The sequence below is a fragment of the Zootoca vivipara genome, chromosome 6 (assembly GCF_965207765.1).
Source record: "Zootoca vivipara chromosome 6, rZooViv2.hap1.1, whole genome shotgun sequence".
Taxonomy (NCBI): Eukaryota; Metazoa; Chordata; class Lepidosauria; order Squamata; family Lacertidae; genus Zootoca; species Zootoca vivipara.
Window position 1 is genome coordinate 94304765 of NC_142589.1, and position 14326 is coordinate 94319090.

Genomic DNA, 14326 nt, shown 5'->3' on the forward strand with positions numbered 1-14326 from the left:
ATGGTCAAAGGCCTGGAAACGATGCCTTATGAGGAACGGCTTAGGGAGCTGGAGAAGAGAAGGTTAAGGGGTGATATGATAGCCATGTTCAAATATATAAAAGGATGTCATATAGAGGAGGGTGAAAGGTTGTTTTCTGCTGCTCCAGAGAAGCGGACACGGAGCAATGGATTCAAACTACAAGAAAGAAGATTCCACCTAAACATTAGGAAGAACTTCCTGACAGTAAGAGCTGTTGGGCAGTGGAATTTGCTACTAAGGAGTGTGGTGGAGTCTCCTTCTTTGGAGGTCTTTAAGCAGAGGCTTGACAGCCATCTGTCAGGAATGCTTTGATGGTGTTTCCTGCTTGGCAGGGGGTTGGACTGGATGGCCCTTGTGGTCTCTTCCAACTCTACGATTCTATGATTCAGGGACTGTTCCTGGAAAACCGGGACACTTGGAGGGGACGGTACTATGCGTTATGAGATGAGTGGGGACCACAACCTCAAAAAACCAGGAGGTTGCAAGGGTTGCTAATTCGGGGAGAATTTGGAAAGCCTTCCTGGTTGTGAGTCAACACCAGGCATGTGGGAAAGGTTGATGCTGCAGGCGGTGAGTTGCAAATTGGCCCATGCAAATTCCTGAGTTTGAAGAGCTGCCAGAGGTGTGCTCACCTGGGCTTGGCCAGGAGGATTCACATCCTGATTGCCCAGTTATCCTCCGGGATTCTGAACCGCAACAGGGGGCAGGTCCCTATATATATAATTTGCCCTGTGTCATCGGCAGCCAGCTGCCCAGGACTGCTGTCAAAGGAAGGATGTGGCCTTGAAAGAGCATCACAGCAGGGAAGGTTTTCTGCTACCCAGCCGAGGCTCGCTGTTGCTGGATCCGCCTGGGAACAATTTCCCCTCTTCAAAGAACACCTTGGTGGGCTTTTTTTGTGTGTGTGTGTGTTTTGCGTTGGCTGCTGAAGCTGAGCGATGCGGAGCAGATCGGGGACAGGAGTCGAGGCTTGCAATGAGAAGCAGAAGAAACCAGGTAAACATCAGTCCTCCCCACACCACGGCTCCGCCCACCCACACCCAGAACTGATCCCCTGCCTTCATTTTGGCTCACGTCCCATTAATGCAGGGACAGGGAGTTCCGAATGCGGCCCTTGGGACCTCTCTATGCGGCCCTTGAAGCTCTCGGGGGGGCACACACTTGCTTTCTTTTAATTTTAATTTTCAAAGTTTCAAAATCAGTACCATTAGACCATAGTCCAAATCAGTACCTTTATAGGGTTCCCTGAACCCCCAGACTTCCCCCCCATCCCCTCCCTTGGCTTCCAAAAATTATATTCCTTTTTTAACTGCATCTAGTTCCATTTATCCAAATTACTATGCTTCGTTTTTATCCTTTGTTGTTTTAAATTGCAAGCGCTCTGTCAAACCTGCTGACTTTTTTAAAAAAAGATTTTTGCAGTCTTCTTTAATATCTTCTATAAAGTTATGTCATTCTCTATTAAATTTCTTATCCTCTCGCTGCCTGATCTTCCCAGCCAGCCTTGCCTTCTCCGCATATCCATTCTTCTTTCAATGGGGCTCTTTCTTATTTCCATCCCTGGGCATATAACATTCTTGCCGCTGTCGTCGCATACATAAACAGTACTTTGTTGTTGTTGTTGTTGTTGTTGTTGTTGTTGTTTAGTCGTGTCCGACTCTTCGTGACCCCATGGACCATAGCACACCAGGCACTCCTGTCTTGCACTGCCTCCCACAGTTTGGTCAAACTCATGTTCGTAGCTTCGAGAACACTGTCCAACCATCTTGTCCTCTGTCGTCCCCTTCTCCTAGTGCCCTCAATCTTTCCCAACATCAGGGTCTTTTCCAGGGAGTCTTCTCTTCTCATGAGGTGGCCAAAGTATTGGAGCCTCAGCTTCACGATCTGTCCTTCCAGTGCGCACTCAGGGCTGATTTCCTTAAGAATGGAGAGGTTTGATCTTCTTGCAGTCCATGGGACTCTCAAGAGTCTCCTCCAGCACCATAATTCAAAAGCATCAATTCTTTGGCGATCAGCCTTCTTTATGGTCCAGCTCTCACTTCCATACATCACTACTGGGAAAACCATAGCTTTAACTATACGGACCATTGTAGGCAAGGTGATGTCTCTGCTTTTTAAGATGCTGTCTAGGTTTGTCATTGCTTTTCTCCCGAGAAGCAGGCGTCTTTTAATTTCGTGACTGCTGTCACCATCTGCAGTGATCATGGAGCCCAAGAAAGTAAAATCTCTCACTGCCTCCATTTCCCCCCCTTCTATTTGCCAGAATTATCCTTCGGCAATTCTTCTCCTATTATACCTAATAAAAAGGCCTCTGTTTTTTTGTTTTGTTTTTTAAACAAAGGTTAATTTATACACGCCACACACTTTCATGAGTTCTGTATTGCTTCTCCAATCTTGCCTTGCGCCCTCCTGAAATGCTTTTGCGTGCCTGGGACGCATCCTTCTTTTCGGGGAGCACAGAGAGGAGTGTGTGAGTTCATGTGTAGCAACAACCAACCAGCAAAGGTAAAACTCATGCTGTTGGACAAATTTGCCCCAGGGATCTTCCCAGAGGAAGAGGGAGCTGTTTCAGCAAGTCGAAATGAGGCAGGAAGCAAGTCCGGGAAAAGGTCCAACCCAAATGATCCAGGGGAAGAAGGGACATGAGGAAAAGTTGCAGCGTTTGGAGCTTTTTCATAGAATCATAGAGTTGGAAGGGACCCCCAAAGGTCCTGTAGTCCAACCTCTGCTTAAAAACCCCCAAAGAAGGAGAGTCCACCGCCTCCCGAGGGAGACCCGTCCCACTGTTGAGCAGCTCTTACTGTCCTAATTTTTAATTTAAAGTGAAGTTGAGGAGACCTGAGAAAAAGCTTTTAGAATCAAGCATGGCATGGAGGGAAAGAGAGAGAAGAGAGAAATGTTTTTCCTCCCTCTCTCGGGACTCTAGAACCCGTGCAGTTATCGTCCAAAGAGTCAGAACGGACGAAAGAAAGAAAGGAAGGATTTCTTTCACAAATTGCATTGTTAAACGTCGGAACTCCCTGCTGCAGGGATGGCCACCGACTCGGACGGCTTAAAAGAGGATTGGACAGTTTCATAGTTTGGTCAGATCCCATCGGATGTCAAGGAGTTAAAGAATGACACAACTTTTAGGAGACGTCTGAAGGCAGCCCTGTTCAGGGAAGTTTTTAATGTGTGACATTTTAATGTATTTTTTATCTTTGTTGGAAGCCGCCCAGAGTGGCTGGGGAAACTCAGCCAGATGGGCGGGGTATAAAAATATATATATTATTATTATGATCATCATCAGTGGTTTTCAGCCAAGGTAACTATGCTTCTGGCTATCAGTTTCTGAAAACCGCAGGAGGGGAGAGTGGCTGTTGAGTTCTGCTCCTGCATGCGTCCAACTTTTCTACAGACATCTGGCTGGCTATGATAACAAGACTGGTAAGGTTGCCATACTTCAGCAAGTGAAAATCCAGAGTTGTTGAGCTTTTGAGTTTGTTGAGTTGTCCGGATATTTCCCCAAACATTTCGGCAATTTCTGCCTAGATGTTGTCTGCCAGTGGCCGAATCCCGGCGATGTCCCAATGGTGGCAGGTTTTGGGTTTTTTAATGCTGGGAGGGTGGAAGGCGTACTCAATGAAGCAGAAGTAGATGTTTTTCTGGAACTCTCTAGCTTCCTCCATAATCCAGCGCATGTTTGCTATTTGGTCTCTGGTTCCTCTGCCCTTTCGAAATCCAGCTTGCACTTCTGGGAGTTCTCGGTCCACATACTGCCTAATCCTGCCTTGTAGAATTTGAAGCATAACCTTGCTAGCGTGTGAAATGAGGGCAATTGTGCGGTAGTTGGAGCATTCTTTGGAATTGGGATGTAGACTGATCTTCTCCAATCCTCTGGCCATTGCTGGGTTTTCCAAACTTGCTGGCATATTGGGTGTAGCACCTTAACAGCACCATCTTTTAATATTTTAAATAGTTCAGCTGGAATATCATCACTTCCACTGGCCTTGTTATTAGCAGTGCTTTCTAAGGCCCATTTGACTTCACTCTCCAAGATGTCTGGCTCAAGGTCAGCAACCACACTACCTGGGGTGTACGAGACCTCAATAATAATAATAATAATAATAATAATAATAATAATAATAATAATAGATTTATTATTTATACCCCGCCCATCCAGCTGGGTTTCCCCAGTCACTCTGGGCGGCTTCCAACAGAAAAATAAAATACAATAAATTATTAAACATTAAAAGCCTCCCTAAACAGGGCTGCCTTCAGATGTCTTCTAAAAATCTGGTAGCTGTTTTTCTCTTTGACATCTGATGGGAGGGCGTTCCACAGGGCGGGCGCCACTACCGAGAAGGGCCTCTGCCTGGTTCCCTGCATCTTTCTGGTATAATTCCTCTGTGTATTCTTTTCTTGCCACCTCTTCTTGATGTCTTCTGCTCCTGTTAGGTCCTTTCCACTTTTGTCCTTTATTATGGTCATCTTTGTACGAGATGGTTGTTGGACAGTGTTCTTGAAGCTACCAACATGAGTCTGACCAAACTGCGGGAGGCAGTGCAAGACAGGAGTGCCTGGCGTGCTCTGGTCCATGGGGTCACGAAGAGTCGGACACGACTACACGACTAAACCAGGGGTCAGTAAACTTTTTCAGCAGGGGGGCGGTCCACTGTCCCTCAGACCTTGTGGGGGGCCGGACTATATTTTGGAAAAAAATATGAACGAATTCCTATGCCCCACAAATAACCCAGAGATGAATTTTAAATAAAAGCACACATTCTAATCATGTAAAAATACCAGGCAGGCTCCACAAATAACCCAGAGATGCATTTAAATAAAAGGACACATTCTATTCATGTAAAAACATGCTGATTCCTGGATCGTCTGCGGGCCAGATTGAGAAGGCGATTGGGCCACATCCGGCCCCCGTGCCTTAGTTTGGGGACCCCTAGACTAAACAACAACAAAAGGGTGGAAGGCCGGGAGCCCACCAGCAGGTGGCGCCATTGGGGAATGAGAGCCCAGAGCCAATTCATTCCAGCTTTGGCCCCTTCCACCTCTCCCCTACTGAGTTCTGCAAGGGCGACACTGAAACTGAGGAGGAACAAACCACCTTCTGGATTGGTAGTAAGTAGGAAAGCAGTCAGAGGGGCTAGGCTTGTCGTCCCATTTGCCCTAGACTAGTGACCAGCAACTGCCTCACATGAAAATCTTATTACTTTATCCTATTGCCCATTGTTTTAGCAATAACCGTGGGCACCACTGAAACACTGGGGGGAAACGGGAATCTTGGTGATATCGCCACACATGCCATTGTCTCCAGATTGCTTCGTGGCAGTGCGTTACTTTACGTGCGAGTAGGAGCGGAGAGATGTAAATTAAAGCCATGGCAGTCTGGGGCTGCTCTGATTCCGGGAATTAATCAGGTTAAACCCTAATTAAGAAGGAGAGGAATGCAGAGGAGAGGGAGAAATTGCAAAAAAGAAAAGAAAAGAAAAAAAGGAATGGGGAAATGGGGGCCTTTTCTTTGGGCCGTGTCCCATTCCATAACGATGATTTTATTATCTACACCCCACCCAACTGACTGGGTTGCCCCAGCCACTCTGGGCAGCTTCCAACATATATAAAAACACAATAGAACATTAAATGTTAAAAAAAAAAACCCAAGCCTTCCCTATCCAGGGCTGTCTTCTAAAGTTGTAGTAGTTACTTATCTGCTTGGCTCAGGAGTCGCATAACATTAAACATTTTTTTAAAAAACCCTCCCCCTGTACAGGGTTGCCTTCAGACGGCTCGGGGGTCAGATAACTCCATACCCTCCAACATTTCTCTGCTGAAAATAGCCTAGGACGCCTTAAGGAAAAGTGGGACATTCCAGGATCAAATCAGAAACTGGGGCGTCTTCTCTAAATCAGGGATGTCCCCGGAAAATAGGGGCACTTGGAGGGTCTACTCTACATGAAGCTACAAAGGACGGCTGCAGAGTTTTGGGTTTAGAGAAAAGACAGGGAAGAAGGGACCTGATAGAAGGTTGTAAAATGATGCTTGGTACGGGGAAAGGGGGCAGAGAAAAGTTTTTCCTCCCTCTCTCGTGACACCAGAACTCACGGGCGTCCAATTAAGCTGAATGTTGGGAGACGCAGGAGAGAGAAAAGAAATTATTGCTGGAAACCACAGGAGGGGGGAGAGTTATCTCATGCTTGGATCCTGCTTGCTGGGTCGTCTCTCTCTCTCCCCCCCCAAGCATCTGGTTGGCCCTAGTGAGAGCAGGATGCTGGACTGATTCAGCAGCCAAGGCTCCTCTGACCATCTTCCGAGGAATGAGATCGGCACCAGATGCAAACCAGATGTGATTGAGAGGTGTGGTCCAGTTGAGAAGCTCAATTAAACCTGTGAACACACAGAAACCAGTTAATCGCTTCCTTGTGTAGCCGGGTTTCCAAACAGATCGGCTGTTGCTCCACCACGGAGCGATGGCCTTTCCCCAGAAGTGAGAACCGAGCTTCAGTTACCTGGAAACGCGAGTCGAAACAAGAGCCACCCTCCCACGGTCTCGAATGGGCCTGTTTAAAAATGACTCCCTGCAACTGGGTTTCCCAATCCATCGGGGCAGCTCCCAACCAAATATTAAAAACACAATACAGCATTAAACATTTAAAAACTTCCCTAAACAGGGCTGCCTTCAGATGCCTTCTAAAAGTCTGATAGTAGTTTATTTCCCTGACATTGAACGGGAGGGCGTTCCACAGGGCGGGTGCCACCACCGAGAAGGCCCTCTGCCTGGCTCCTGGTAACCTCCCTTCTCGCAGAGAGGGAACTGCCAGAAGGCCCTCGGTGCTGGACCTCAGTGTCCGGGCAGAACGATGGGGGTGGAGACGCTACTTCAGGTATACTGGACCGAGGCCATTTAGGGCTTTCAAGGTCACCACCAACACTTCGAATTGTGCTCAGAAATGTCCTGGGAGCCAGTGCAGGTCTTTTAGGACCGGTGTTATATGGTCTGACGGTGTCCCCGGTTCTGTGGGCAGCCTCTGTCCTCCTCTTAGACTCGGGAACAAGGGGGGGGGGACACAGACAGACACAACCCACAGCAAATCAAAGCCACGCTCAAGCCTTATCATTGTTCCCTTCAAATGTAAACCTGCATGGTCCCTTCCCATTAGATGTCAAGGAGATAGAGAACTATCTGACTTTTAGAAGACATCTGAAGGCTTCAGGGAAGTTTTTGATGTTTGACGTTTTGCTGTGTTTTTCATATTTTGTTTTGTTGGGAGCTGCCCAGAGTGCCTGGGACAACCCAGTCAGATGGATGGCCTATAAATATTATTATTTTTATTATGTTTATTGTTATTAGCAAATCATACAGCTGGAACATTAGGAAGAACTTCCTGACAGTAAGAGCTGTTCGACAGTGGAATTTGCTTCCAACTCTTCTATGATTCTATGAAAGTTCCTCAGAGGCTGTTTAGTCTAACTCCCTTGTTGCAGTGCCCTTGTCACCTTATTTAACTTGGTGTAGGATTCTGTGATTCTATGATCTGCAAGGCAAAGGTTACAATCATTCATCCTTTTGCCTTAAGCATCTACTCTGGTTGATGCAATGTTCTGGACCAGACAATTGCTCCATCTAGAGCACACATGCAGAAACAGCAGCCCACCAATCTGGGCGGCTTCCAACATAAATAAACACAATTAAACATGAAACATTTTTTTAAAAAAACTTTCCTATCCAGGGCTGCCTTCCGATGTCTCCTAAAGGTTGTAGATTTACTTATCTCTCCTTAGCTCGGAGGGTCACATATCTCCAGACCCTCCGACATTTCTCCCATGAAAATAGGGACGTCCTAAGGAAAAGCGGGGCATTCTGGCATCAAATCAGAAACCGGGACGGCTTCTGTAAATCCGGGACTGGACACTGATGATCTGTATTATTCCTGAAACTCCCTCCCAGAGCCCTCCAGGTCTCTTTTGTTGTTGTTGTTTAGTCGTTTAGTCGTGTCCGACTCTACGTGACCCCATGGACCAGAGCACGCCAGGCACTCCTGTCTTGCACTGCCTCCCGCAGTTTGGTCAAACTCATGTTTGTAGCTTGGGAAACACTGTCCAACCATCTCGTCCTCTGTCGTCCCCTTCTCCTAGTGCCCTCAATCTTTCTCAACATCAGGGTCTTTTCCAGGGAGTCTTCTCTTCTCATGAGGTGGCCAAAGTATTGGAGCCTCAGCTTCACAATCTGTCCTTCCAGGGAGCACTCAGGGCTGATTTCCTGAAGAATGGATAGGTTTGATCTTCTTGCAGTCCATGGGACTCTCAAGAGTCTCCTCCAGCACCAGAATTCAAATGCATCCATTCTTTGTCCCTTATTCCTTGAACCCTCTCTCAGATCCCTTAAGTGACCCTCCCGCGTTTCCAGCTCCCTTAAATGATTCCCTTGTTGCCTCTTATTCTTGGATCTCCTGTCCAGACCCCGAATGATCTCCCATAAACTCCTGTCATACCTGAAGGAGCGTCTCCAATCCCATTGTTCTGCCCGGACACTGAGGTCCAGCGCCGAGGGCCTTCTGGCGGTTCCCTCCCTGCGAGAAGCCAAGTTACAGGGAACCAGGCAGAGGGCCTTCTCGGTGGTGGCGCCCGCCCTGTGGAACACCCTCCCATCAGAGGTCAGAGAGATAAACAACTACCTGACATTTAGAAAATACCTAAAGGCAGCCTTGTTTAGGGAAGTTTTTAATCTGTGATATTTGATGTATTTTAATGTTTGTTGGAAGCCGCCCAGATTGGCAGGGGAAGCCCAGCCAGATTGGGGGGGGGTAATAAATAATAAATTATTATTATTATATTATTATTATCTATCCCTATTTTCCAACTATCCCAAACCACACAGCCCATTCTCCCTAATTCCATTGGGTTTCCTCTCTGAGTAGGACTTGGGTGTCCTATTATATTAATTCTGTTCTAGACCTATTTTTACACCAGTTATGTTTCAGGCTGTTCAGATCAGATCGTTGGTTTTGCATTTATTTGCACTCTAGCGTACAATTCTGCTTTATAATACGAAGCGCTGGAAAGCCATGCAGCGTTGACAAAGACAAAGCAGAACGGAAAAGTACTTTTTACAGGGCATAAGGCCGCTTCCTCTGTCCACCTGCAAAGCTGGACAGAAAGGGCTTCGCTGTAGTGGGCAGCAATGAGTTAGCTGACTTCTGTTTCAGTCAAAACAAAATAAAAAAAATTCCTTCCAGTAGCACCTTAGAGACCAACTAAGTTTATCATAGGTATGAGCTTTCGTGTGCATGCACACTTGTATCTGAAGAAGTGTGCATGCACACGAAAGCTCATACCTATGACAAACTTCGTTGGTCTCTAAGGTGCAACTGGAAGGAATTTTTTTTATTTTGTTTTGACTACGGCAGACCAACACGGCTACCTACCTGTAACTGGCTCTGCGGTCAGACTCAAAATAAAACCGCTGGGAAAATTAGAGTGAAATATGATCGAGCGAGGCTTGTGCGGAGAGAAGAGGCAGCGGCTCCACGTCAGAGCAGAAGCACTTGGTTCTGCTTTTCCAGTCCATGGAGGGTTTTGGCTGGCATGTAAAGAAACTGGAGAGGAAAGGCAGAACGGTTCCCTGGCGGGTCAACCGGCCAATCCAGGACCTGCCAACTCTCTGAAGCAACTGGACTCTGTATGTTTTTTGGGAGTGAAACTGAGGACATGCCATGCAATTCCAGTTTTGCACCCAAGAGGGTTTAGCCCATTTTGGGGTGTGCATCAACTCCCCCCCCCGGATTTCTGTACTCCCCTTTTAAAATATAGGTCTGGGTGTTCTGCAGAGCGCTGGGCACCTGTGCTTGGTGACAAATTGAGCTTCTTCATGATAGGCAAATTCACTCCCACGGGAGGCAGTGAGAGCCAGCAATGTGCATGGCTGTAAGAGAAGATTAGGCAAACATCATCTGCAACATTTCTCCCGTGAAAATAGGGACGTCCAACATTTCTACCCTGAAAATAGGGACGTCCTATTCCATCCCCTCCAACATTTCTCCCATGAAAAAAGGGACGTTCTATTCCATCCCCTCCAACGTTTCTCCTGTGAAAATAGGGACGCCCTATTCCATCCCCTCCAACATTTCTCTCATGGAAATAAGGAGTTATGCGACTCCGGAGCCAAGCTGACACAACCTTTAGAAGACATCTGAATGCAGCTCTGTAGAGAGATGTTTTTTTAAAAAATATTTAATGTTTGTTTATACAGTGGTACCTCGGTTTATGGACACAATTGGTTCCGGAAGTCTGTTCATAAACTGAAGCGAACTTTCCCATTGAAAGTAATGGAAAGTGGATTAATCTGTTCCAGACGGGTCCGTGGAGTACTTAAACTGAAGCGTTCATAAACTGAAGCGAACTTTCCCATTGAAAGTAATGGAAAGTGAATTAATCCGTTCCAGACGGGTCCGCGGCGTTTGTAAACCGAAAATTCGTAAACCGAGGTGTTCGTAAACCGAGGTTCCACTGTATTTTTATGTATCTTGGAAGCTGCCCAGAGTGGCTGGGCCCACCGAGTCAGATGGGCGGGCTATTAATAATTAGATTGTTATTATTGTAATGGAACAGGTCATCTCTATTTTCACCTGTGAAATGTTGGAGGGTATGATCTTTGCATGTGCGTCAGAGAAAAAGAGAGGTGGAAAATGAGCTGTGCTGATTAATAGCCAGGCACAGGTAGACTAGCCTGGTTCACGGAGGCTCAATTTACGGATGTGGCTGGAGAGTGCAGGGAAACCGCTTCCACGTGTGTGAAAGCCGGATTGATTTTGAGTGTGGGTGTTTGTGTGGGCACAACCTCTGGCGGGATGCCCGCTGGGTGCGGAAGAGGTGAAAGGGGATACCTTACACCTGGCTGGGAAGGATTTCTCTTCCGAGGAACAGGTGAGCGAGTCTTGCGGGTATCGTCATGGGAAAGGCCTTGGGGAGGTGGGGGCTTGGGGAGAGAGAGAGAGAGGGAGAGAAGAGACAGGAAGGCTGGGTAGACTTGGCACTCCCTTGTCACTCAATGCAGATTTCAAGGGCCGCCCAGGTGCGGTCTCACCTCTCTTCCACATCTCCCAAATCGCTCGAGGGCCTCGGAGGCATCCCAGGTGCCTCGCAGAGGGTATATCTCACCTGACCCCCCGGGGAGGGAGGCAGGCAGGTAAGGCGTGCCAGCTCCTGGTTGCTAAGGAGCCGCAGAAGAGCGGGTTTTGAGCTGCGTCTAAACATCCTTAATGAGGACCCTGGGGCAGTCGTGGGTAGGGGAGGGAAAAAGGAGGAGGGAAATGAAGCTAACACACACACACACACACACGAACTTAAGAAGAGGCTGGCTGCTGGATTGGGCCAAAGGGGACCTCCCTAGTCCACGTTCGTGCCTCTTGGCGGCCGAGCAGATGCCTCGACGGGAAGCCCGCAAGCAGTGAGAGATTTTCTACCTTTTTATCTTTATTCAAATGTGCAAAAGGGTGCAAAGGTTGATTTTGATAGCCATGAGGCAAGAGGGAAGGAAGTCGATAGGCTCTAAAGAGCAAGACCGGTAAAGTGGATAATGGTGATGGTGAATGTATATAATTATATGGAAAATAAATAAATAAATGTATCTAAAAAATAAAAAAAGCCCGCAAGCAGGATCCGACTGCGGCAGTGGTTCCCCCCCCTCTTGTGTGAGTGCCCACAAATTGTGCAAACCGGTGCTTTTTTTTCCTGGTGAAAAAGGTGGGGGGAGTCACCATGAAGTTTGTTTGCTTGTTTGCTTGTTGCGGGCCCAGTCACAATACCACCCTCCCCAGGCAGTGGATAAATATAAGATGCAATTAATAACCTCCAGCAGACAATGATCAGGATTGGAAAATGGCCGCAACTTTATTGATTACAGATATATAGGCGGGTTTTTGGCTCAGCCATTGGGTGTATTAAAAGAAGAAGGAGGAGGAATTATTTAATTTTTTTTAAAGTTAAGGGAACTCAGTTCACCCCGAGTTCCTGCTTCCCCCCCCTAGTTTGTTTGTTTATTGAGGGCCCAGTCTCAGCGCCACCCAGGCAGTAGATAAAATATAAGATGCGATGAATAAACCCCAGCAGACAATGATCAGGGTTGGAAACGGCCGCAACTTTATCGATTACAGATATGTAGGTGGGTTTTGTGGGAATGTTCAGGAATGTGGATGAGGAGATATTGTTTAATATATCCTATCCCCGCTTGCGCTAGCAAGCACAAAACTTTAGCAGAGTAAAACATTCCCCTTTTGCAAAATACACAGCAGAAGAACGTTTGCGCAGGCTTGATTTAAGCCACTAAAATAAAGTGTATTTTCCTGGTATTTCCCCTTTTTCCCTCTTAAAAGAAAAGACACAACACAATGCTCTTAAAAGTATAAAAGATGTTTACTTACAAGCATCTCGAGGTACAGCACACTCAAGAGGTAGACTTGCTTAGTTAAAAGGTAATATATACATTGTGAAGTTCACTTATAAGAAGTGAGACTCCATCTCATCTCTCTCTCTAGGCTGGAGGCCTTGAGGGAGAGACTCACTAAGATGTGTGTAGTCCAAGAGGTCTGGTCCAAGAGAGAGAAAATGGCTGTTTCCTTCAGGATTTATCTGCCACTTCCTCAACTCATTTGCATGTGAAGGAAGAGGAAACTACGCTTAGTCATATCCTCCTCCTCAGTCCTCCAAGTGGACTATCTAGGGATTGTTGTGACTTGACTGCACTTAACCCTTTGCATCCCACAAACCCCTTCTCAGGCAATTCACAACATACACAAAAACATACATAAATAACTTTAATCAACCACCCAAGAGTCCCAGCTTGCCACGAAGATCCTGGAACTTCTCTCTTGGCAGGGGCTTTGTTAGGACATCTGCAGTCATCTGGTCAGTGTTGCAGTAACACATTTCAACAAGTCCATCCTCGATCACCTGGCGTATGTAGTGGTACCTGACCCCAATGTGTTTGGTGCGTGCAAGGAACTTTTCACTTTGTGTCAGCTTCATACTGCTCTGATTGTCCTCCATCAAGCTGACAGGTCCCGTTCTTGGCACGCCAAAGTCCTTCAGGAGCTGATCCAGCCAGGGGATCTCTCTGCAAGCTTCCGAAGCCGCAATGTACTCAGATTCTGTGGACGATAAAGCTACACATTTCTGTTTATAGCTGCCCCATGCAATAGCTCCGTCCCCATACATAAAAACATAGCCACTTGTGGATTTATAATCCTTATTGTCCCCAGCCCAATCCGCATCAGTGTACCCAAGCAGTTTAGGGTCTCTGACAGCTGGCAGTTTTAATTTACAGTCCATGGTTCCCTTTAGATAACGAACAACCCTCTTAACTCCAGCCCAATCATGCTCAGTGGGACAACTTACTTTCCTACTTAGGATCCCCACTGCACTTGCCAGGTCAGGTCTGCATGTGGTAACCAAATACAAAAGTTTGCCGACCGCTGACCTGTATTGCGTGTTGTTTGGCAGCAACTTCGAACCTTGTTGATTCTTCAAGAAGTCTGTGGCCATCGGTGTCGCAACTGGGTGTGCGTCCTGCATCTGCATGCTTTCAATCAGTTCAGTTATCTTTTGCCTTTGGCTGAGTAAGAACGATCCATCCTCTTCTCTCTCAACTTGAATTCCCAAGTAGTATTTCACTTTTCCAAGTTCCTTGACCTCTACTTCCCTGTTGAGGTGTTTGACTATGTCTTTATAGTCTTTCTCATTTGACGTAGAAATTAAAAGGTCGTCAACAAAGGCTAAAATGTACGAAAACTGTCCATTCCTTTGTTTGGTGTACAAGCACTTATCAGCAGTCCCTTGCTTGTACCCAAGCTGCACCAGCATCTCATGGAGTTTCTGGTTCCAAGCCCTCGCTGCTTGCTTCAAACCATAAAGTCCTTTCTGCAGCTTGCACACTAGATGTGCCTCATTTGGTTTAATGAAACCTTTGGGCTGCTTCATATAAATCTGCTCAGAAATTTCGCCGTGAAGAAAGGCTGTCGCAATGTCAATATGGTAAACTGACATTTGCTTAGATGCTGCAATACTTAAAAGTAGTCTGACACTGCTGTATCGAACTGTCGGTGCAAACACTTGATCGTAATCCTCTCCATACTTCTGGGAAAAACCTTGTGCCACAAGCCTAGCTTTGTAGCGTTGCACCTCCCCTTCTGAACCCTTTTTAACCTTGAACACCCATTTACTTCCAATTGCTTCCTTACCAGGAGGTAGTTCTGTGAGTGTCCAGGTCCTGTTCCGATGAAGTGCATCTATCTCCTCCTGAGCAGCTTTCCTCCAGAGACTG

The 14326-nt window shown here is 46.8% G+C and overlaps 1 protein-coding gene across 2 annotated transcripts in view; it reads left to right on the forward strand.

The window, feature by feature from the left end:
* Positions 1 to 824: 824 nt before the first annotated feature.
* The window catches only part of ATP8B3 (ATPase phospholipid transporting 8B3), an 82980-nt gene continuing 69478 nt past the window's right edge, over positions 825 to 14326 (forward strand). Inside the window, exon 1 of one of the 2 annotated variants that reach the window (XM_060275298.2) lies at positions 825 to 1017. In XM_060275298.2, the coding sequence (XP_060131281.1) occupies positions 960 to 1017 (58 nt within the window). In that variant the 5' untranslated portion in view covers positions 825 to 959. Of the gene's footprint in view, positions 1018 to 3348; positions 3448 to 14326 lie in introns of those variants that run through there. The other variant, XM_088673074.1, reaches the window with a different exon arrangement.